At 61.8% G+C, this 22,345-nt stretch overlaps 1 protein-coding gene across 1 annotated transcript in view; it reads left to right on the plus strand.

Annotated features, from left to right (window-relative positions):
* Nucleotides 1-22,345, plus strand: part of LAMA5 (laminin subunit alpha 5) — a 62,492-nt gene that overhangs the window by 35,284 nt on the left and 4,863 nt on the right. The window contains exons 19-69 of the mRNA XM_061125677.1: nucleotides 2,168-2,308; nucleotides 2,390-2,527; nucleotides 2,614-2,748; nucleotides 2,832-2,966; nucleotides 3,053-3,190; nucleotides 3,646-3,698; nucleotides 3,901-4,006; nucleotides 4,149-4,201; nucleotides 4,292-4,397; nucleotides 4,809-4,908; nucleotides 5,043-5,199; nucleotides 5,315-5,453; nucleotides 5,615-5,757; nucleotides 5,834-5,940; nucleotides 6,035-6,188; nucleotides 6,714-6,874; nucleotides 6,983-7,091; nucleotides 8,874-8,971; nucleotides 9,052-9,253; nucleotides 9,329-9,455; nucleotides 10,032-10,171; nucleotides 10,686-10,801; nucleotides 10,885-11,096; nucleotides 11,412-11,616; nucleotides 11,841-11,985; nucleotides 12,183-12,323; nucleotides 12,407-12,565; nucleotides 12,770-12,871; nucleotides 12,975-13,058; nucleotides 13,551-13,781; nucleotides 14,223-14,336; nucleotides 14,541-14,668; nucleotides 14,907-14,987; nucleotides 15,096-15,310; nucleotides 15,740-15,840; nucleotides 16,036-16,216; nucleotides 16,312-16,461; nucleotides 16,831-16,982; nucleotides 17,069-17,179; nucleotides 17,404-17,515; nucleotides 18,142-18,312; nucleotides 18,467-18,663; nucleotides 18,855-18,971; nucleotides 19,087-19,241; nucleotides 19,516-19,657; nucleotides 19,775-19,877; nucleotides 20,492-20,602; nucleotides 21,365-21,544; nucleotides 21,639-21,787; nucleotides 21,865-22,035; nucleotides 22,133-22,269. Of these exons, the coding sequence (XP_060981660.1) occupies nucleotides 2,168-2,308; nucleotides 2,390-2,527; nucleotides 2,614-2,748; nucleotides 2,832-2,966; nucleotides 3,053-3,190; nucleotides 3,646-3,698; nucleotides 3,901-4,006; nucleotides 4,149-4,201; nucleotides 4,292-4,397; nucleotides 4,809-4,908; nucleotides 5,043-5,199; nucleotides 5,315-5,453; nucleotides 5,615-5,757; nucleotides 5,834-5,940; nucleotides 6,035-6,188; nucleotides 6,714-6,874; nucleotides 6,983-7,091; nucleotides 8,874-8,971; nucleotides 9,052-9,253; nucleotides 9,329-9,455; nucleotides 10,032-10,171; nucleotides 10,686-10,801; nucleotides 10,885-11,096; nucleotides 11,412-11,616; nucleotides 11,841-11,985; nucleotides 12,183-12,323; nucleotides 12,407-12,565; nucleotides 12,770-12,871; nucleotides 12,975-13,058; nucleotides 13,551-13,781; nucleotides 14,223-14,336; nucleotides 14,541-14,668; nucleotides 14,907-14,987; nucleotides 15,096-15,310; nucleotides 15,740-15,840; nucleotides 16,036-16,216; nucleotides 16,312-16,461; nucleotides 16,831-16,982; nucleotides 17,069-17,179; nucleotides 17,404-17,515; nucleotides 18,142-18,312; nucleotides 18,467-18,663; nucleotides 18,855-18,971; nucleotides 19,087-19,241; nucleotides 19,516-19,657; nucleotides 19,775-19,877; nucleotides 20,492-20,602; nucleotides 21,365-21,544; nucleotides 21,639-21,787; nucleotides 21,865-22,035; nucleotides 22,133-22,269 (7,015 nt within the window). The remainder of the gene's footprint in view (nucleotides 1-2,167; nucleotides 2,309-2,389; nucleotides 2,528-2,613; nucleotides 2,749-2,831; nucleotides 2,967-3,052; nucleotides 3,191-3,645; nucleotides 3,699-3,900; nucleotides 4,007-4,148; nucleotides 4,202-4,291; nucleotides 4,398-4,808; nucleotides 4,909-5,042; nucleotides 5,200-5,314; nucleotides 5,454-5,614; nucleotides 5,758-5,833; nucleotides 5,941-6,034; nucleotides 6,189-6,713; nucleotides 6,875-6,982; nucleotides 7,092-8,873; nucleotides 8,972-9,051; nucleotides 9,254-9,328; nucleotides 9,456-10,031; nucleotides 10,172-10,685; nucleotides 10,802-10,884; nucleotides 11,097-11,411; nucleotides 11,617-11,840; nucleotides 11,986-12,182; nucleotides 12,324-12,406; nucleotides 12,566-12,769; nucleotides 12,872-12,974; nucleotides 13,059-13,550; nucleotides 13,782-14,222; nucleotides 14,337-14,540; nucleotides 14,669-14,906; nucleotides 14,988-15,095; nucleotides 15,311-15,739; nucleotides 15,841-16,035; nucleotides 16,217-16,311; nucleotides 16,462-16,830; nucleotides 16,983-17,068; nucleotides 17,180-17,403; nucleotides 17,516-18,141; nucleotides 18,313-18,466; nucleotides 18,664-18,854; nucleotides 18,972-19,086; nucleotides 19,242-19,515; nucleotides 19,658-19,774; nucleotides 19,878-20,491; nucleotides 20,603-21,364; nucleotides 21,545-21,638; nucleotides 21,788-21,864; nucleotides 22,036-22,132; nucleotides 22,270-22,345) is intronic.

Below are 22,345 nucleotides of genomic sequence, written 5' to 3' on the forward strand. Positions count from 1 at the left end.
TCAACCAAAGCTGATTTTATTTGACAGGAAAATGTCTGGAGACATCTGTGGTTATTATAACTGGAGGATGCCATGGTCATCTAGTGGGTAGGGGCCAGGGATGATGCTAAATATCATGCAGACCACAGGACAGACCCACCCCCACAATAGTCATCCAGCACAGAATGGTACTGGTGCCAAGGTTGAGAAACCCAGGGTTAAAGCTATGAATTTGCTTCAGAATGTAGCTTTGGCTAGGTGTATCCCATAGAGTTGATATGCTGTGTTCTCACTACTGTTCCTTTTAAATTGTGTATCATTTCAGTTTTCATTTTCCTTTTCACCTGAGTTGTTTAGAACTGTGTTTGTCATTCCAGATGGTTAGATTTCCATTCTGTCCCTTCTTTTTATGGTTCTGTTTTATTTTACTGCACCATGGTCAGGTTTGGTAGCTTGAAAATTTCTACTTTTTGTCTTTGGATTTTGAGGTTTTCTTTCTCACCTGGAATGTGACCCCTTTTAGATTGTCTGAGAATGTTTGACAGGAACTTGTGTTCTCTGTGGGAATAGATTTGTACACATACGTTTATTAAAGGACATGTTAATTATGCTATTTAAACCCACTCTGTTCTTAGTTTTTGTCACATTCTGGGAACAGTGTATTCAGTCTTTCTCTCTTTGACAGTGGTTTCACCAAATTTCCCTCCCAATTTCAATAGTTTTAGTTTTCAGTACCTCTGGACCATGTTTATCCTGCTCTTAGAGCTTTGGGTTTTCAGCATCTTTTGGGGAGCAAGTCCATTTCCTCCACACACAACATCCTTGTCTCCATTAATGCTCGTGCCTGGGCTCACCACACTCCACACTCTCCCTTTTGGAAGCTCTTTATTTCTTGTCCAAGTCCTTGGTTCAAGGTGCATTCTTTCAAAAGGGTGCGACCAGATTCTCCTTCAAGAGTCAAACCAATGCCTTTGGGTTTATCTCATGAGGGGAGATGCGGCCTGGCAGAGGGACTGTGGCTGCTATTGGTTTGGGCTTGCCCCTGCCCCAGCTGTATCAGTTCTTTCATTCTGCTTAAATTTTTGCTTTCTTGACTTTTGCTGGATTGACTGCAAAACTTGTTTTGGTTGGCTTGTGTTTTCTTCTCTGAGGGTTTGCAAGTTCTGTTTCTATCTTCTGGTCTGGGCCAAGGTTACCTTTATGTTTTGACAAATAATGAACCATTATTTTGTGCTGCAGTCACAGAATTAAAAGACAGTTGCTTCTTGGAAGAAAAACTGTGACAACCCTCAACAGTGTTTGCTGACAAATGTCCATATAGTCAAAGCTCTGGTTTTTCCAGTAGTCATGTACAGGTATGAGAGTTGGACCATAAAGAAGACTGAGAACTGAAGAATTGATGCTTTTGAACTGTGGTGCTGGCAAAGACTCTTAGGAGTCCTTTGGACAGCAAGGAGATCAAAGCAGTCAATCCTAAAGGAAATCAACGCTTCCAATTCACTGGAAAGCCTGAAGCTGAACCTCCAGTACTTTGGCCATCTGATGTAAATTGCTGACTCACTGAAAAAGACCCTGGTGCTGGGAAAGATTGAGGGCAAGAGGAGAATGGGGCAACAGAGGATGAGATGGTTGGATGGCATCACCAACTCAATGGACATGAGTTTGGGCAAACTCCAAGAGACAGTGAAGGACAGGGAAACCCGACATGCTGCAGTTCATGGGGTTGCAAAGAGTCAGACACAACTTAGTGACTGAACAATGAACCATTATTTATTTTATGTCAGTAACAAAAATAATATTAGTCCCTTTTTGTGCATCAGTTAAGACATCTAGCACACTTTTTCTTCCTTCTTCCTAATCTCCAGAATTACATATAAAGAGTAGAATTTTCTTTTTGCCTTGTTAAGATTTTTTTTTTGCATTTTCTTTGGTTATGTCAACACCTGCAGTTGACTTGTTGTCTACATTATAAACAATTAATTATGTGTATATAAAATGCTCCTGATTTCATTGCATGCCACTGTTTTCCTGAAACATCCACTTTCCCTTGTTGGCCTTTTTAAAGTCTTTTTCATTGTGCATAAGTACAGTGTTAAAAGGCAAGGAAAGGAGTTTGTGGAGAAGGGAAGTTTTGAGCAGGACAGCTGCAGGGCCTCTGAGATCCCCGTCCCACCCTGTCCCCCTCCAGACTGTGACTGTAGTGCCGCCGGGACCCAGGGCAATGCCTGCCGGAAGGACCCGCAGGTGGGGCACTGCGTGTGCAAACCCAACTTCCAGGGCACCCACTGTGAGCTCTGTGCCCCTGGCTTCTACGGCCCAGGCTGTCAGCGTGAGTCCAGCCCCGGCCCTGGCAGCATCCCCTCGCAAAGCCCAGGAGTCCGGCCCCTCTGTGACCTCCTCCTCTCTGCAGCCTGCCAGTGCTCCAGCCCCGGCGTGGTGGACAGAACCTGTGACCGTGACTCGGGCCAGTGCATGTGCCGGACAGGCTTTGAGGGGGCCGCATGTGACCGCTGTGCCCCCGGCTACTTCCACTTCCCCCTCTGCCAGTGTGAGTATGGCACCCCCAGTGGGCAGGCGGGAGTGGGGTTGGGTCTGGGCTGCCAGCTCAGGGCCCCGTGCATTCTCGGCCTGCAGTGTGTGGCTGCAGCCCCGTGGGGACCCTCCCCGAGGGTTGTGACGACACTGGCCACTGCCCGTGCCGGCCAGAGTTCAACGGCCCCCACTGTGACCGCTGTCGCCTGGGCTACCACGGCTACCCCGAGTGCCACGGTGAGCAAGTGGCTTTGGTGGGGCTCTGGGCAGGGGGGAGGGCCACTGCAGGTGCCCAGGGCATGACCCCAAGTCCTCTGCAGCCTGTGCCTGTGACCCCCGGGGCTCCGTGGACCAGCTGTGTGGGGCGGGTGGGCTGTGCCGCTGCCGCCCAGGCTACGCGGGAGCCACGTGCCAGGAGTGCAGCCCTGGCTTCCACGGCTTCCCCGACTGTGCCCGTGAGTGCCCTGGGAGGGGGAGGGGGGCAGGGAAGGGAGGGCGCGTGCTCTCCACGTGCTGACTCCCCCTCCTCTCCCTCCTGTAGCCTGCCACTGCTCCCCTGAAGGTTCCCTGCACACAGCCTGCGATCCCCACAGTGGGCAGTGCAGCTGCCGACCGCGAGTGACGGGACTGCGGTGTGACACGTGTGTGCCTGGTGCATACAACTTCCCCTACTGCGAAGGTGGGCTGGCCCCCTGTGTGTGTGTGTGTGTGTGTGTGTGTGTGTGTGTGTGTGTGTGTGAGTGTGAGTGTGATGTGCTGTGTGTTCCCGCGACGCTGGTGCTGTGCCCTGTGTGCTCTCTCGTGTGTTCATGCGGTTCACACACTGCAATCACATGAGTGTCCGTGTGTTGTGCATGTGGTCACATGCTGTCCATCTATTCACGCTTGTTCATGTGCTTTGTGCGAGTGTGTGCTCATTGTGTGTTCACAGCTGTGTGGTGGGGGAGAGCACATGCCCTCACAGCTACAGGGACTAGGGCATGAAGGCATCTGTGGTTTCTTACCTGTTCGTACATGTGGAAGGCATGTGTGCTGACTCCCATGGGGCCTCAGGTCCTGGCCAGGCCTGGGGAAGCCCTCAGCCGTCAGGATCGATGGCTGAATAATGACCATGGCCTGGGCCTCTCTCCACAGCTGGCTCCTGCCATCCTGCTGGCCTGGCCCCAGCTGATCGTGTCCCTCCCGAGGTGAGCCCGGGGCAGCCCTCTGGCGCTGAGGCCTTCACTTCTAGAAACCATCACTCACCTGCTGCTCGGTTGCTGTGGCAACCTCAGAGCCCATTTGGTCCCCTGGCTGGGTCATGCCTGAGATGGGGCCAGGCTCCAGGGCTGAGGGTTTGTGCTAGGAGGGCAGGGACCTACTCTGAACCTCAGTCTCATTCTCTCCCAGGCACAGGCCCCCTGTACGTGCCGGGCTCATGTGGAGGGGCCAAGCTGCGACCGCTGTAAACCTGGATTCTGGGGGCTGAGTCCTAGCAACCCTGAGGGCTGTACCCGTGAGTCTGCCTGGGGTGGCGTTAGTGTGCTGGGGGAGACGCTGGGGAGGGGAGGACTGGCTCCACAATGGCCAGGGTGGAGATGGAGTCCAGCCCTCCTGCCCCCCACCCTGCTCTCAGCCCTGCTCTGCCTCTCCCCCAGGCTGCAACTGTGATCCCAGGGGCACGCTGGGTGGGGCTGCCCAGTGCCAGCCGGTGAGTCTGAGGGCAGAGGTGCCAGGGTCCATGGGAACAGAGTGTAGGGACCCTCCCAGACCTGGTCCCAGCTTCTCCCTTGGTCTCCAGGGCAATGGCCAGTGCTTCTGCAAGCCCCACGTGTGTGGCCAGACCTGCGCGGCCTGCAAGGACGGCTTCTTCGGGCTGGACCAGGCTGACTACTTCGGCTGCCGTAGTAAGGCCCACTGCCTGGCCCTTGGACCATGTCCTGGGGAGGCTGAGGCCCAGGGAGGGACACATGGGACAAGGGCCAGCCAGGGCCTGGGTGTCACATGGCACTCGCTGAGCCACTCTGGGTGCCTGGCCAGACCTGTGCTGGTGTGGAGGAGGTGCAGATTTCACCCCGTCCTTCTCCCTCCGTCCCATGCCCTGGCAGGCATCACTCACCAATCCCAGGGCCCTTGCCCTAAACCCTGACCCTCTGCTGTCCAGAGCCCCAGGCAGCTCCTGGTGGCGGCAACACTCGTCCTCTCAGCCTGGGTCACTCTTGATGGAGGGTGGATGGAGCGGAGTCCTGAGCCACGGGCTGCAGGAGGAGCACGGAGGCTGTGGGGCTGGGCCTCACTCACTCGCTCCCCCATTGCAGGCTGCCGGTGTGATGTTGGCGGAGCACTGGGGCAGAGCTGTGAGCTGAGGACAGGCGCCTGCATGTGCCGCCCCAACACCCAGGGCTCCACCTGCAGCGAGTGGGTACCCCACCCCGGCTGGGCTGGGGGTGTGGGCTGGGGCAGCAGCTTGTCCACTGGCTTCTCCCTGGGGACCCCAGTGTGCGGTGCAGGGCCAGTACCTGTCCCGCCCTGACTGCCCCTGCTGTGGCCAGGCCCGCTCAGGACCACTATCTCCCCGACTTGCACCACCTGCGCCTGGAACTAGAGGAGGCGGCCACGCCTGAGGGCCACGCTGTGCGCTTCGGCTTCAACCCCCTGGAGTTCGAGAACTTCAGCTGGAGAGGCTATGCGCAGATGACACCCATCCAGGTGCGGGCTCAGTGTTCCTGGCATGATGGCTGGCAGGGGGTGGGCTCATGGGTGTGGACTGAGCATGACCGGGAGGGGCTGCCCCGACTTTCTGTACTCCCCGACCCCACTGCAGCCCAGGATCGTGGCCAAGCTGAACCTGACCTCCCCTGACCTCTTCCGGCTCGTCTTCCGCTATGTCAACCGCGGGCCCACGAGTGTGAGCGGGCGGGTTTCCGTGCGAGACCAGGGCAGGTTCACCACGTGTCCCAACTGTGAGTGCTGGGGCTGCCCCCTCCCCACCCAGCTCCCACCACATCCCCATGCGTGGGTGGGGAGGCCAGACCCGTCCTCCTGACCCTGGGGGGTTGGTAACCGTGGCCTGGGGTGGCCGTCTCATCCCTGCGTCCAGAAAGCCCACTGTCCGCACCCCCAGGCACAGAACAGAGCCAGCCCGTGGCCTTCCCACCCAGCACCGAGCCTGCCTTTGTCACCGTGCCCCAGAGGGGCCTGGGGGAGCCCTTTGTGCTGAACCCTGGCGCCTGGGCCCTGCTCGTGGAGGCCGAGGGGGTGCTCCTGGTGAGGCGGGGCTGAGAGGGCTGGGGCGGGGCCTGGGGCAGGGGCCACGACACCTAACCTCCCCCCTCCCCCCAAGGACTACGTTGTTCTGCTGCCTAGCGCCTACTATGAGGCGGCCCTGCTGCAGCTAAGAGTGACCGAGCCCTGCATGTTCCGGCCAGACGCCCAGCGCTCTGGAGACAAGTGAGGGCCAGTCTGGTGGGGCTGGGGGGGACCTGCCCCTCCCGGTGCTCAGGCCACCTGCCCTTTGCTGACCAGACTGTGTGTCCCTAAGCAGCTGCCTCCTCTACACCCACCTACCCCTGGATGGCTTCCCCTCCGCCGCTGGGCCCGAGGCCCTGTGTCGCCGTGACAACAGCCTGCCCCGGCCCTGCCCCACGGAGCAGCTCAGCCCCTCGCACCCGCCACTCGCTGTCTGCTGGGGCACTGATGTGCGTGTCCCCGGGGCCCCTTGGGGACAAGTAGGATCAAGTCCTGGGGAGGCATGCCCTTGGCCTGGAGGATGGGGGGGTCCGTGTTGCAGAGGGGACATGGGTGCAGGGCAAACATGATGGGGGCAAGGCCCACACAGTGGCTCAGGCAGTTCCTGCTGCCTTCCGGATTTTGACCTTGAGAGTCAGTGCCTGGGGCCTCAGCTGTAAATGCGGTGAGGGTGGCCCAGCGTTCCAGCTTATCACGAGGGGGCGGCAGGTCGTTGGTTCACTTCAGGCACCAGACACTCTCCAGTGATGAGGCTGGTGGGCCACGATGGGCAGGGGACGCTCGGAGTAAGCAGAGGTTGGAAGGTCGAGTGGCCGCAGGAGGAGCGCCTCCAGCAGCAGGAATGGTGGGCACACAGGCCCTGAGACAGGAGGACGAGGCTCTGGGCACAGAGGATGGGAAGGGCCGTGTTCAGGAGCACCCTGTTCTCTTGGAGGGGGCCTGGGGTGGGGCCTCACATCGCACTGTCCCCCCAGGTGGACGTCCAGCTTCAGATGGCAGTGCCGCAGCCAGGCCCCTATGCCCTGGTGGTGGAGTATGCCAACGGGGACGCCCGCCAGGAGGTGGATGTGGCAGTACACACCCCCCAGAGAGCCCCCCAGCAGGGGGTGCTCACCCTCCACCCCTGCCCATACAGGTGTGTGGGGAGTGGGTAGAGGGTGCAAGCCCCGGGTGTGGAGGGCGCTGGGGCTGGGCTCGGGACCCCAGGGCTGCCCTACCCACTAACCACCCCTGCCCACCCCAGCACCCTGTGCCGAGGCACGGCCTTGGACGCCCAGCGCCACCTGGCCGTCTTCTACCTGGACACAGAAGCCAGCATCCGGCTCACAGCCGAGCAGGCACGGTTCTTCCTGGTAAGGCCCCCACTCCTCACCTGCATGGGCCCCGGGACCCCACTGCAGGGCTCCATCTTTCCAAAGATTTAAACCTGCGCAGAAGTAAAGTGTGGTGAGCCTGGATGCCCATCACAGGCACTGCCCTCAGCTTGTGCTAAATCCAGGTTCTTCCAGAACCCCTCCCCTGCAGGTTTTTTCCTATGGGTATGAAATGTGTATTTATCTATAGAGAATGCCTGTAGTCACTTAAGGGGAACTATAATGCGTTGGAGCCAGGGTAGAAAGAAATAACCTTTTTAAATTTTTTATTTATTTTTGGCTGTGCTGGTTTCTCTAGTTGTTGCAAGCAGGGGCTACTCTTCATTGCGGTACTTGGACTTCTCACTGCAGTGGCTTCTCTGTTGCAGAGCACAGGCTGTAGGGTGTGTGGGCTTCACTTCAGTAGTTGCGGAGCATGGTCTCAGTAGTTGTGTACACGGCTTAGTTGCCCTGCAACATGTGGGATCTTTCCAAATCAGGGATCAAACCCGTGTCTCCTGCAGTGGCAAATGGATTCTTTACCACTGAGCCCAAGGGAAGCCCAGAAAGAATGATCTTTTGGTATCAAAAGAAAGGCCGCTTTTTGGTATAATTTACAAAAATGCCACACCATGTGAGCATCTTAGGTCCTGAAGCTTGGGACTCAGCTAGCATCGAACTCAGTTGCTTCTGTGTCCTCCTCACAGAGTTGGAAACTAAATCCCAAGGTTAACTGTTTGCAGGCCTGTTCTGCATCATTAAACTCCATGCAGTGTTAACCATTAGTTTGATGCCCAGAACCAAGCATACGTGTTTGTTCAGTAAGTGACAAAATAGATGACATTTTTCTCATCAGAGTATTACACAGTTTCATCATTACGTATCCCTAGGCCTTTAAAAGTTTTATCAAAGTAATAGGTGCACATATTTATAAAAGCTTCAAATATTGAAAAGACTTGCAACAAAAACCACAGTCCCACACCCCATCTGCCATGTCTCATTCCTCCTTCCAGAGTCAGTGTGTCTCTTCCATGTTGCTGAGTGACTCATGTCACATAGCTTCCTCCTAAGTTTTTGATGCTGGAACCCCTGTGATTCCTTCCTCACACACACACACAGTCCTACAGTCCTGGGCTGGGTCACTGTAAACATCCCATGGAGCTATACCAACTGCCCAAGCGTGATTCTCCCACACGCCCAGTACTCAGGCCAGAGGCAAGACGGCCCCACCCTGATGCCCCTTAGGCCCCTCCCGTGGTCACCCTGGACACTGGTTGTGCCGCCTTGTATGCCTGTTCTGGAACCTGCCATAACGGGAGTCACGTGGGTGTTCTGTGCTGTCTTCTCTGCCAACGCTGTGTTGGGATGGACTGACCTGTCGCTGTAGCCTCGCAGTCTTCTGTCTCCACTGTTAGGTTTTTCTAGACACACTGGGAGGTCATGTTTTACCATACTTGTCACATGTGTTTCTACCCCTTGGGGACAGCACAGGGCGGAGACACCTGCTCACGAGCCCTGGCTTGCAGAGCACCTACCTGTGCTGGGTTCTGCCCTGTGACCATGGACAGTGGTGAGGGCGCAGGAAGAGGTGTGGCCTGCGGTTGGTTGGGGCTGGAAGGCGCTCTAGGGCCTAGAAACCATGTTCGAGGGCTGGGGTTTGTGCAGCCGGAGGAGAGGCAGGCTGAGTGGGGATCAGGGGCTCAGTGCCGAGAGCCGGGCCAGCCTGGGCAGGTGTGGCTGGGCTTCACCTGCCTTTGCACCCACACCATCTGCTGCCCACAGAATAGTGTCACCCTGGTACCCACGGACACCTTCAGCTCAGAGTTCGTGGAGCCCCGAGTCCGCTGCATCAGCAGTCATGGTGCCTTCAGCCCCAGCAGGTAGTGGGGCTGGGGGCCTGGCGGGGGCGGCAGGGTGGTGGCGGAAACACGGGAGCTCACCGGTGTATCCCCTGCCCCAGTGCCGCCTGCCTGCCCTCCCGCTTCCCGAAGCCGCCCCAGCCTGTGCTCCTCAGAGACTGCCAAGTGCTGCCGCTGCCGCCCGGCCTCCCGCTGACCCGCTCGCAGGAGCTGACACCAGGCGCACCCCCACCCGGGCCCCAGCCCCGGCCCCCCACCGCCGTGGACCCCGACGCAGAGCCCACGCTGCTGCGCCACCCCCAGGTGAGGGCCCGGACTCACAGGCTCGTGGGCAGTCCGCCTGTCCTGGTGTGGGCTCACCAGAGCCTCTCCCCGCAGGGTACCGTGGTCTTCACCACCCACGTGCCTGCCCTGGGACGCTACGCCTTCCTGCTGCACGGCTACCAGCCCGCCCACCCGACCTTCGCCGTGGAGGTCCTCATCAATGGGGGCCGCGTCTGGCAGGGTGAGCAGAGGGGTTGGACCCCTGGGTGAGAGGGCTGTCAGGGGTCTAGTCCACATGGCCCATGCAGGATGTGGATGGGGTGCGGCTGGTTCCACAGCTCACGAGGCCACAAAGCAGAGCCCATCCCCTGGCTGTGAGTGACTGGGCCACACAACTTGTCCTGCCCTCGGCTCTCAAACGGGGTGCCCCAGGCCATGGCAGGTGGCAGCCCCTGCCCCTGACGTCTGTGTGGTAACTCAGAACTCCCCCACCACATGCCAGGGTGACTGAGGGCTCCCTGGGGACACATGTCCATATGTATTTATTTCCTTCTGCTCTGCAGGGCTCAGAGACCTGCATCTCACGGGCCCTCGTGCGTGAGCACGGCCAATTCGTGTTGTAACAGTGCACCCAGCCATGTGGGCCTCTGTTCGGGTCACACATCCGTGTCATGTTCATAGATGCACAATCCACAGTGGCACGTGCTGCCCTGGGTGCCCCCACCTCCATGGCGACTGCAGGGGTTCCTGGGACGAGGCCGTGGGGCAGGGGTGGTCTGCATGTGGTGGGTGTTGACCTGCTGGTTCTCGCCTCCAGGCCACGCCAACGCCAGCTTCTGCCCGCATGGCTATGGCTGCCGCACACTGGTGGTGTGTGAGGGCCGGGCCATCCTGGACGTGACTGACAGTGAGCTCACTGTGACCGTGCGTGTGCCCGAGGGCCGGTGGCTCTGGCTGGTGAGTTGGAGGCTGGTGTCTGTCCTCCACCCATCCTTCCATTAGAGGTTATCCTGCCAGGGCATGTCCCCTGCTCTCTACAGGCGACTCTGAGCCCGGTGCTAGGGCAGCAGCATCTGGGGACCTCCAGGCCCATCTTGATAGGCCCTGGGTGTCCTTGAGCCAAGATGATACCCACCAGCTCCTGGGGGCCCTGCTGGTCAGAGTGGCCTTCCTGGAGGAGGAGGCCTGGAAGGAGACAGGGGTGTCTGGCAGAAAAGGATGGGGGCACCCGGAGCCCAGTTGCCTCTTCACAACCTGTTCCTGAGCTCCTGTTTGGCTGCAAAGGCCGGCCTCCCCTCTGAGTGACCAAGGGAGGGACCCATAACCTGGCAGCCTCGCCAGGGTCCAGGACAGGGTGTGATGCTATCCGACTGGATGCTGGCCTGTGGGAGAGAAGCGCTGGTGTTGGCCCCTCCCCTAACCTGGACCCTGAGCTGGGCCCACAGGAGGTGACCGGGCCTTGATGCTCTAGGAGTACGTGCTGGTGGTCCCCGAGGAAGCCTATAGCTCCAGCTACCTGCGGGAGGAGCCCTTGGACAAGTCCTACGACTTCATCAGCCAGTGCGCCGCCCACGGTTACCACATCAGGTGGGCCGGGCTCGGGGCTGGGGGTGGGGGTGTGCAGAGGTGTGGCTGGCTGGCAGCTGGCCTTACCCCCACCCCTCCCCCAGCCCCTCCGGCTCGTCCGCCTTCTGCCGCAGTGCCGCCACCTCCCTCTCGCTCTTCTACAACAATGGGGCTCGGCCGTGCGGCTGCCACGAGGTGGGCGCCACGGGCCCCACATGCGAGCCTTTTGGGGGCCAGTGTCCCTGCCGCGCCCATGTCATCGGCCGCGACTGCTCCCGCTGTGCCACGGGCTACTGGGGCTTCCCAAACTGCAGGCGTGAGTACCCCAGTCCTGGGAGTGCCCGGGGTGCCCTCCAGGCAAGAACGGTCAGGAGAATGTTCTCGAGCTGGTGAACTAGCCCTGCCCCCTCCTGTCTGTGAGAGTCGGGCCTTGCACTGTTGTCCGGAAGGTCCTGGGGATCGGACAGCAGTTTTGAGCGCCTGACCTCACATCAGAGGAGCTGCCTGGGACTTGGGGCCCGGAGTGGGTGGATCCAGGCTGGGGTAGGGTGGCCTCGCTCCCCGCCCCACCTTCAGTGCCCTCAGGGCTGCCATTGGGCTTGCTGACCGGGTGCTGTGCCCGCACCCACAGCCTGTGACTGCAGCGGCCGCCTCTGTGATGAGCTCACAGGCCAGTGCATCTGCCCCCCGCGCACCATCCCGCCCGACTGCCTCGTCTGCCAGCCCCAGACCTTTGGCTGCCACCCCCTGGTGGGCTGTGAGGAGTGTAACTGCTCAGGGCCCGGTGTCCAGGAGCTCATGGACCCCACCTGCGATGTGGACAGCGGCCAGTGCAAGTGAGTGCCTGCGCTGGGGGTCTCTGTGGCCTTGGAGCAGTCCCAGGTCCCCTGCCAGCGAGCCCTGACCCCATCCCCCCCGGCAGGGTCTCCCAGGGCTCAGCAGCGCCCTCTCCTCTGGCTCTTGGGGGGTCATCACCATGGTGGGGGGACACCTCTGGTCCCGTCTCAACATGAGGGGCAGGTGGAGGGAGGCCCAGCCGGCTCCTGACCTCTCACGGCAGGTGCAGACCCAACGTGGCCGGACGCCGCTGTGACACCTGTGCTCCTGGGTTCCACGGCTTCCCCAGCTGCCGCCCCTGTGACTGCCATGAGGCAGGCTCTGCGCCTGGCATGTGCGACCCCGTCACAGGCCAGTGCTACTGCAAGGTGAGGGGTCCACCGGCCCGGCCCGCTGCCCACCACGTCCCCCGTCCTGCTTTGTCAGCTGAAGTTCATCCTCTCCAGGAGGGCTCCTCCTGGAACCCTTTGGGACAGCCAGCCCAGTTGCAGGGTGACAGGCAGCACTGGCTGGACCCCCTACACATGGCTGACTGCCCTGCCCTGCCGTGCCCTCCCACCCACAGGAGAACGTGCAGGGCCTGAGGTGTGACCAGTGCCGCCTGGGGACATTCTCACTGGACGCTGCCAATCCCAAAGGCTGCACCCGCTGCTTCTGCTTCGGGGCCACTGACCGCTGCCGGAGCTCGACCTACGCCCGTCGTGAGGTGTGTGGGCAGGCAGGCAGGGACACATCAGCCCGTGTGGACATAGGACGTGAGCCTGTGTGATCCACCTGTGTGCCCTGCAGTTCGTGGACATGGAGGGCTGGACGCTGCTGAGTGGTGACCGGCAGGTGGTGCCCCACGAGCGGCCGGAGGCGCTGCTGCTTCGCGCTGACCTGCAGCGCGTGCCCGAGGCCATCCCCGAGCTATACTGGCAGGCCCCACCCTCCTACCTGGGGGACCGGGTGAGCAGCCAAGGGTCCCCTGGGAGGGCACCTCGAGAGGATCCAGGGCCTCCTGGAGGCTGAGGGCAAGCAGGGAGGGAGGAGGCTCTGTGAGGGTGCTCGGCCCCACCCGCACCCCCAGCCCCAGGGTGCCCAGAACCACTGCTGTCGACTCCGGGCCCCTGGACTGAGTCTGGCCAAGTCACATCTCTGTCTGGCCTCCAGGTGTCATCCTATGGTGGGACCCTCCGCTACGAACTGCACTCGGAGACCCAGCGTGGGGATGTGTTCAACCCCATGGAGAGCAGGCCGGATGTGGTGCTACAGGTGGCCGACCAGGGGATGTTGGTGGGGTGGGCAGTGGGCACAGGCAAGCCGAGACTGTGGTCAGCCAGCTTCCTGGCCCTTATCCACCCACGTGCCTCCCCAGGGCAACCAGATGAGCATCACGTTCCTGGAGCCGGTGTACCCAGCGCCTGGCGACGTTCACCATGGGGAGCTGCAGCTAGTGGAGGTGAGTGGTCATCCCTGGTCCCCAAGGCTGCGGGGCCTGCTCCCTGTGACGTGGAACAGCGTCGAGGAGCAGGATGGGTTAGCTCCTCCAGTGCGCTGTCCTCGTGGTTCCCTCTGCACGCTGCCCACTCCTGTCTTTTACCTGTCTCTTTTCTGGTGGGCCTGTGTCATCCCTGATGCTCAGCCTGTGTCCTGACTTCGGAGCTGTGCTGTCTGTTTTGCATCTGTAGCCTGTGCATCTTTTTCTAAGATCCCTTCAGGGTCACAGACAGTCTTATATTCAGTAGGCTCAAATAGACCGCTTTCGTGTTTGCAGTTAGTGTTTCTGTGAGTTAAGTCTTTGTCTCTCAGGTCAGGAGTCGCTCACCGTACCACATGTCCCCCACCCTCACCCAGGTGCTCTGAGTGCCCCCGCCCCCAAGGGAGGGTCTGTCTTGGGCTCCTGCTGTGCCCTCCTGTGGCCAGCGCAGTGAGCCCTGTCGTGGTCATGCAGGGGAACTTCCGACACATGGAGACCCACAGTACCGTGTCGCGCGAGGAGCTCATGATGGTGCTGGCTGGCCTGGAGCAGCTGCATATCCGTGCCCTCTTCTCGCAGGCCTCCTCGGCCGTCTCCCTGCGCAGGGTGGCGCTGGAGGTGGCCAGTGAGATGGGTGGGGGGCCTCCAGCCAGCAACGTGGAGCTCTGCATGTGCCCTGCCAACTACCGTGGGCACTCATGCCAGGTGAGGCAGTGGAGGTGGGCACCAGGGCCAAGTGTTCCGCCTGCCCGGCCCACACGTCCCTAAGCATTCACACTTGGCCTCCATCTCCATCTCACCCCACTTCTCCTCTTATACCTGCTGGGCATCACCCTGCTAGCAGCCAGCCTTCCCGCCTCAGGCCGAGCCGGCTGCTTATTCGACCATCTGCTTGTCCACTGTCAGCTGCTCCCTGCCTGGCCCCTGTGTGCACTAGCTGGCCTTCACTCATTTAGCGCACAGTTCGTCTTATATCCACAGTTCACCCAGACAGCATCCACTTCATCTCCTCCACACCTCACCTGTGCCTTCAGCCTGTCAGGGTCAGGACCCCAGAGGGCTGACCCGTGAGCATGGTCCCTGGTTTGCCCCCGCGTCAGGCTGGCCCTGCCTCCTTCCCTGACCACCAATGCCCACCCACTCCAGGAGTGTGCCCCTGGCTATTACCGGGACATCAAAGGTCTCTTCCTGGGTCGCTGCATCCCCTGTCAGTGCCACGGCCACTCAGACCGCTGCCTCCCTGGCTCAGGCATCTGTGTAGTAAGTGGGGCCCCGTGGGGGGTGGGAAGCAGGCACCAAAGACACAGGGTGGGGAAGGCCAGGGCACCTTTGGGTCCGTGGTGGTGGGTACTCTGAGGTGTAGGCAGGGGTGGGTGCCCTGGGCACAGACCCTGCAGAGCTGGGGATGGAGCTGGTGGGAGCCAGGCCTCCACTGTGGGTGCTGAACTGTTCCCTCTGCCCCAGGGCTGCCAGCACAACACCGAGGGTGACCACTGCGAGCGCTGCCAGGCTGGCTTCGTGCGCACTGGTTCCGAGGACCCTGCAGCCCCCTGTATCAGCTGCCCCTGCCCCCTGGCCGTGCCTTCCAACAAGTAAGCTGGGCCAGCCATCCCGGGTCCCGACTGTTGGCTAGTGGCCCAAAGTCTTTATAGACCCAGAAGGGAATACCACCCCCACACCTGGTTGAATCAACACTGCCCTCTGTGGAGGCCATTGCAGCCAGGTGGGCCCATGAGGTGGGACCCCAGCACCTGGTGCCTGGCCCAGCCTAAGTACACAGGTGCTTGCCCAGAGGATGCCAGTGTGTGATGACCACTTCTGTCTTTGCAGCTTCGCGACAGGCTGCATCCTGCGAGGTGGCCGCACCCAGTGTCTCTGCAAACCCGGCTACGCTGGGGCCTCTTGCGAGCGGTGAGCTGGGCGGCAGTGCCTGAGTGGGGCAGGGTCTGTTTGAGAGGCCCAGGGCACTGAGTGCCTGAGCCAGCGCCACCCACTTGACCCCGCTCCCCCCCACCCCAGGTGTGCACCTGGCTTCTTCGGGAACCCCCTGGTGCTGGGCAGCTCGTGCCAGCCCTGTGACTGTAGCGGAAACGGCGACCCCAACATGCTCTTCAGCGACTGCGACCCCCTGACAGGCGCCTGCCGCGGCTGCCTGCGCCACACCACTGGGCCCCACTGCGAGAGCTGCGCCCCTGGCTTCTACGGCAATGCCCTGTTGCCCGGCAACTGCACCCGTAAGCGGGGAGGGCAGGGACGAGGGGTGTCCCCCCCGAGCAGGCTGTGTCCTGGGCCGAGCCCAGCATGGATGGTGTGGACCTGACCAGGCCCCCCGAGCTCACGGTTAGGCACCCCCTGGCCGGGCCAGGGGTTGTTTGGAGACTCTGGCCTCTCTTGAGGGTGGGGGTCCCCAGGAGGGCTCTGGCAGGGCTCCCCAAAGGGCTGCTCTGGGGGCTGAGCCTGGGCTGCAGCGAAGTTGGGCACAGTGGGACAGTGAGCGGGCAGCTGTGTGGTCTGGACCTGGATGAAGCAGGGAGGTGGTGAAAAGTAAGCATCTGGGGGCTTCGTTTGGGGCAGGAGGAAGGTGCATGTGGAGTAGGAGCCTAGTAAGGGCTTCCGAGGGCTGGGAAGAAGCTGGGGTGATTTCCCAGGGTGACTTTCTGCAGGGTGTGACTGCTCCCCATGCGGGACGGAGGCCTGTGACCCCCACAGTGGACACTGCCTGTGCAAGGCCGGTGTGACTGGGCTGCGCTGTGACCGCTGTCAGGTAGCACTGCCTGGGAGGGGCGGGGCCTTGGTGTAGGGGCGGGGCTCGGTAGGATGGGTGGGGCTCAGGGCGATAGGGGCGGGGCCCGGTGGGAGGGGAGGGGCTCTGTGTGGGCGGGACCTCATGGCTCCAGGGCTGAAGGAAGGTGGGTTTTGAGGGCTGGACAGAGCCGTTGACTGCAGTCTGTGCCCCCAGGAAGGACATTTTGGCTTCGAGGGCTGCGAGGGCTGCCGCCCATGTGCCTGTGGACCAGCCGCCGAGAGTTCCGAGTGCCACCCCCAAAGTGGGCAGTGCCACTGCCGACCAGGGACTGGGGGACCCCAATGTCACGAGTGTGCCCCCGGCCACTGGGGGCTCCCCGAGCAGGGCTGCAGGCGTGAGTGCGAGCAGGCGGGGCACCTTGGGGTGGCGAGTACCCCCAGGGTCCTCAGCCAGCTACTCATCCCGCCTCTCCCGCCCCTCCCACCCAAGGCTGCCAGTGCCAAGGGGGCCACTGTGACCTGCACACGGGCCGCTGCACATGCCCTCCTGGGGTCAGTGGGGAACGCTGTGAGACCTGCAGCCACCAGCACCAGGTGCCCGTGCCAGGAGGTCCTGGGGGCCACGGCGTGCACTGTGAAGGTGCGTCCCTGCCCTGCCCACTGCCCTGGCCACCGAAACACACCTGGTTCACCCTGCCCTGGGGCAGTGCATGTCCCAGCCCCGTGCTGACCTGGTGACCCTGACATTCATCTCAACTTCCAGAGCAGCCCTAGAGCCCTAGCTCTCCCTCTCAGTTTTCTGAGACCTCACAGCTGTCCTCCTGTTGACCCTGAGACCCCCATGCTAACCTCTGACCCCCCACTCACCTCATCACCCTCAGCCCAGCACCCCTGTTATATCTCTGTGAGCCCCGGTGACCATCTCTACCATGCTGATGCCCCCATGACTCCCTGCTGGGCCCCGCCCTCCTTGCCCCTCACCCCACACCGACCTGCCCCCTGCCTACAGTGTGTGACCACTGTGTGGTCCTGCTCCTGGACGACCTGGAGCGGGTTGGCGCCCTCCTCCCTGCCATCCGGGAGCAGCTGAGTGGCATCAACGCCAGCTCTGTGGCCTGGGCCAGGCTACACAGGCTGAACGCCTCCATCACCGACCTGCAGGTACTGCCCTGCCTGACCCCCAGGCGCCCTCTCCCGGCCCGTAACCTACCCATCCTGGGTCACAGACTCACCTTCTTCTCCCCCAGAGCCAGCTTCGGAGCCCCCCAGGCCCCCATTATGAGACCATACAGCAGCTGGAGGCACTGGAACAACAGACCTCAAGCCTCGGGCAGGACACTCAGCATCTGGATGGCCAGGCAGGCCCCTGGGGATTCCTGCCCCAGAACCCCCTGGAACATTCCTCCTCCAGAGAAGCCCCCACTCGCTCTCAGCCAAACCTTCCCTGAGAAGTCTCTCTCCTCAGGCCCCAAACAATCCAAAGTCACCCCTGACCTTCAGCTCAGGCTCAAGGTCCCTCCCAGGGCCCCAGGCTTTCCCCAGCCAGCAGGGGCTGAGGCCTGATGGGGAACTTTGTCCACAGGCCACCAGAGCCCGAGCCCAGGCCAGCCAACTACTGGACAGCACTGACGCCACGCTAGGCCGGGCACAGACGCTGCTGGCAGCCATCGGGGCTGTGGACCTTGCCCTGAGCGGTAGGCACTGGCTCAGCTGGGCGGGTGAGGAGAGTTGAGCAGAATGATGTTCAGGGCTGAGGGCAAGGGGTGTGTCTCTGGGGGCTTGGCCTCTAAACACACTTCGGGGTGTCTGTTTAGACAGGGAGATGGTGTCCTGGTCACAGAAGCATCAGGTCTGAGTAGGGAAGGGAGAGGGGCAGCCCATGTGGCCAGAACGAGAGGGCAGGCAGTCCCTGCAAAGTGGGAAAAGTGGTGGGTGAGCCTTAGTTACAACCTGACACCTGTCACAAGAAGAGATCAGAAGGGACCAGGCCCAGGCCAGGGCCTAGGAGATGAAACTGCAACTGAGCGCTGGGCTGGGAGGAGGGATGGTTAAACCAGGGGGCCAAGGAGTGGGCTGAGCAGAGGGAGTGGTGGGGGTATTGCCATGGGGGCTGCAGGAGGTGAGGGGACATGGGCCAGAGGCCAGGCGGGCCTCAGAGTCGTGGCCTGGAGCAGGATCTCAGTCCAGGGCCTGCCAGCTCATGTGTGGGGTGCCTGAAGAGGCTTGGCCAGAGGCTTCTGGATGGAAGCTAATGGGCAGAGGTCTGCCCGATAGCAGGCCAGCCCTGGGCCCTGACAGCCCGTTGTCCAAACCCCCACAGAGCTCGAGTCCCAGACGGACCGCCTGGCACCAGCCAATGCCTCAGTCCCGTCGGGTGAGCAACTGCGCCGGGTCCTGGCCGAGGTGGAGCGGCTGCTGCAGGAGATGCAAGCCCGTGACCTGGGGGTTCCACGAGCAGCCGCTGAGGCCGAGCTGGGGGAGGCCCAGCGATGTGAGTGGGGTCCACCCAGCAGGGCAGAGTGGGGAGGGCCCTGGGGCTGAGGCCAGCCCAGACTGGTGTCGCATCAGCTTGACAGGGTGGATGGGGGCTGGCAGGCACCAGGGGGCACTGCCCGAGTGACCATTCCTACACTGGGCCTTGCCAGTGCTGGGCCGTGTGCAGGAGCAGCTGACCAGACCCTGGGAGAGAAACCAGGCGCTGGTCACACACACCCGAGACCAGCTGGCCCAGCATGAGGCTGGACTCATGGACCTGCGGGAGGCCCTGAATCGGGCAGTGGGCACCACACGGGAGGCAGAGGAGCTCAACAGCCGCAACCAGGAGCGCCTGGAGGAAGCCCTGGTAGAGAGCTGGCCCTGCCCCTCCTCCTCCCCGCCCCCTCCTCCACCCCACCACCTCCTCCACCCCTCCTCTCCTCCGCGCCCCCTCCTCCACCCCGCCCCCTCGGACTCATCACCACGTCACCCCCACCCCTTTACTTTCCCACCTCACCTCTGTTCTGTTACCTCCCATGCTCTCCCCATCATCTCCAGCAACGGAAGCAGGAGCTGTCCCGGGACAATGCCACTTTGGGGGCTACTCTTCAGGCTGCCAGAGACACCCTGGCCCGGGTCTCTGAGCTTCTGCGTGGCATGGACCAGGCCAGGGAGGTGAGCAACCCCCTCCCCAAGGGCTGCATACTCAGTGGGGGCGGGCATGCCCAGATCAGGTTTGGGTGAACAGGGATGGGGACGAGGGTCCCACCTTACCTACCCCTCACCCCAGGAGTATGAGCACCTCGCTGCCAGCCTGGATGGCGCCCGGACGCCACTGCTTGAGAAGATGCATGCCTTCTCCCCAGCGAGCAGCAAACTGGAACTGGTAGAGGCTGCCGAGGCCCACGCGTGGCAGCTGGACCAGCTGGCACTCAACCTTTCCAGGTATGGGGCCCAAACAGGATGCCGTGGGTAGGGCAGAGCTGGTTTGCGAGGGCTGTTAGATGGAGCAGCCATTGTTCCTGCAGGGCCGGGCAGAAGTTGGGGCCCAGGTTGGCAGACAGGAGCAGGAAAGGAACACTGGGCAATGGAGGGTCATGACCTAGGCCGGGAGTCTGGGGCCAGCAGGCAGGCAGGCCCAGCAGCTGTGATGGGGAGGCCAGTGAGCTGGGCTGAGCCCCCACTCTAGCCTCGGACCTTCCCTGGCTTCCCCTCACAGCATCATCCAAGGAGTCAACCAGGACCGCTTCATCCAGAGGGCCATTGAGGCCGCTAACGCGTACAGCAGCATTCTGCAAGCCGTGCAGGCTGCTGAGGGCGCTGCTGACCAGGCCCGGCAGCAAGCGAGCCACACGTGGGCGGTGAGGCCCTGACCCTTCCACCCCACCCCACCCCACCTCCACAGCCCCAGCTACAGCCCCTGTTCCTGGCAGCCCCTTAAGGCAGGGCTAAACCATGTCCTATCCCCGCATCTGCAGATGGTGGTGCAGCGGGGCCTGGCGCCCCGGGCCCGGGAGCTACTGGATAACAGCAGTGCCCTGGAAGAGGCCGTCCTGGGAGAGCAGCGGAGACTGGACCTCGGTGAGTGTCATGTCCTGAGGGGTGTCCCGGCTCTGTGGGACTCTTGCCCTCCAGTCACGTTGTATGGGGGTTCGTGGATTGTCACTGTGAGAGTCAGGATGGCAGTTGCCATGGGTGTGAATTTTCCCCACTGCCCAGGCAAGTCCACTCCTGGAGCCCTGCAAAGGCTCACCCACCTTAACTTTGTGACAGGCACCCAGGACGTGGAAGGGCCTGGGGAGAGGACACGAGAACCAGCTGATGGTTCTGTTGTCTTGGCTGAGGGCCATGTGTGTGCTAGGCCATGGGGGAGGGCCAGGCAGGCTGTGTGTGTGTGTGTGCACCCTCTGCTGTGAGCACCTCAGGGCACTGGTGGCCATGCACAGTGGCTTAGCTTTTCTGAGCCTCCATTGTTTCACCTATAAAATGGGGATGGTTGCATTTGCTGTGGGCCCAGGAGGCTGCTCTGAGACTTGGGCTGCAGTACTTCCCCCCACGCAGATGGCTCTTGTATCCAGGTGTCTCCCTCTGACTGTGTGTGTGTGAGCCTTAACACTCCCTGGTCAGGACTGAAGTGGCTGTACCTGTACTGTGGGGGCGGGGGCTCCTCAGGATTGAAGCCATCTCCCCCACAGCGCGGGCCACCCTCCAGGACACTGGGACCCAGCTCCGCGATGCTCGGGCCAGGAAGGAGCAGCTGGCGGCCCGTGTCCGGGAGGTGCAAGCCATGCTGGCTATGGACACAGGTAGGGTGGCTCTCCTCCCTGCACTTCCCCCACCTCTTGTCCCCAGAACTGAAGGGGCACCTGCCCACACGGGCATCAACCCACCAGCCCTGCCTGTCCAGTGGGGTCACCATCCAGGAGGGGGACCAGGGTGGTTCCAACCCCAGGGACTCTCCCCAGCTCTAAGGACCTTCTTCTGGTTGGGAATCAAGACACCAAACAAAGGTTGCCCCCAACGTCAGCCTGGGTAGCACGTGAAACCAGGAGGAACGAGGAGCATTTGGAGAGAGGACGTGGGGCGGGCGGGGAAGGTACAGGTGTTCAGTGGGCTCAGAGGTGGCGGCAGCAGCAGAGGTCAGTGTGGCTGGAGCTGGACACCCAGGAGACACCTCGAGGGTCTGGGGGCCAGGAGGGCTCAGGGCACAGGAGGGATCCCTGCTGACTTGAGAGTGGACCCTGCCTACCAGCCTAGGGGCCACGGGAACTCTGGAAGGACCTCAGGAAAGATGGAGTGGCAGGGCGGGGGGCCGACCAGGGGGAGATGAGGCTGATCTGATGCAGGCAGGCTTCAGGGGACTCCACTCAGGCGTGTGGCTGGCACAGGCGGGCTATCTTATCTGGGAGAGGGTGGTGGGTGAGTCTCAACTGCCCTGAGATTCTCACGAGGCGAGGGGCCGGGGGTTAATTCCCTGTTGCTGGTCCTGGCAGGGGGGGATCTTAGCGGTCTCCCCACATGGGGATGAGCCCACCCCCCTCACTGAGCCTGCACATGGCCCACCACAGATGAGACGAGCAAGAAGATAGCCCATGCCAAGGCCGTGGCCGCCGAGGCCCAGGACACGGCTGCCCGCATGCAGTCCCAGCTTCAGGACATGCACAGGAACGTGGAGCGGTGGCAGGGCCAGTACAAGGGCCTGCAGAGCCAGGACCTGGGCCGTGTGGTGCTTGATGCTGGCCGCTCAGGTGAGCCCTGGGGCATGGTGCCCTGATGGTGGGTGGGCCAGGGTGTGCAGGCCAGGCACTCAGGGCTGCTTTCCCATCTGTTCCCTGCCTGCAGTGTCCACCCTGGAGAAGACGCTGCCACAGCTGCTGGCCAAGCTGAACCTCCTGCAGGACCGCGGGGCACACAACGCCAGCCTGGCTCTGTCAGCCAGTATTGGCCGCGTGCGGGAGCTCATCGCCCAGGCCCGTGGTGCCGCCAGCAAGGTGGGTGCGAGTGCCAGGGCCACGTGGGCATCTGGGAGACCAGGAGGCGGACGCTGACAGGCCGTGTGTCCCCACAGGTCAAGGTGCCCATGAAGTTCAACGGGAGCTCAGGGGTGCAGCTGCGCACCCCTCGGGACCTCACCAACCTCGCCTCCTACACTGCCCTCAAGTTCTACCTGCAGAGCCCAGAGCCCACAGTCGGCCAGGTCGTGGGGGACCAGTTTGTGCTGTACATGGGCGGCCGCCAGGTAGCAGGCGGGCTCTGCAGGCTGGGTGGAGCTGGGTGCCAGGCTGGAGCGGGTGGGGTGCCCGAGGCCCTGCCCCACTGAGTCTCCTGTCACCCAGGCCACCGGTGACTACATGGGTGTGGCTCTGCGGGGCCAGAGGGTGCACTGGGTGTACCAGCTCGGCGGGGCAGGGCCTGCGACCCTCAGCATCGACGAGGACATTGGGGAGCAGTTCGCGGCCATCAGCATTGACAGGTAGGACACCCAGTCCCCACAGCACTCCCCCACCTGCGAGTGTGGCCGTGTGTCCACACCTCACCTCCCACTTCTG

Source organism: Dama dama, chromosome 23 (genome assembly GCF_033118175.1).
Source record: "Dama dama isolate Ldn47 chromosome 23, ASM3311817v1, whole genome shotgun sequence".
NCBI lineage: Eukaryota > Metazoa > Chordata > Mammalia > Artiodactyla > Cervidae > Dama > Dama dama.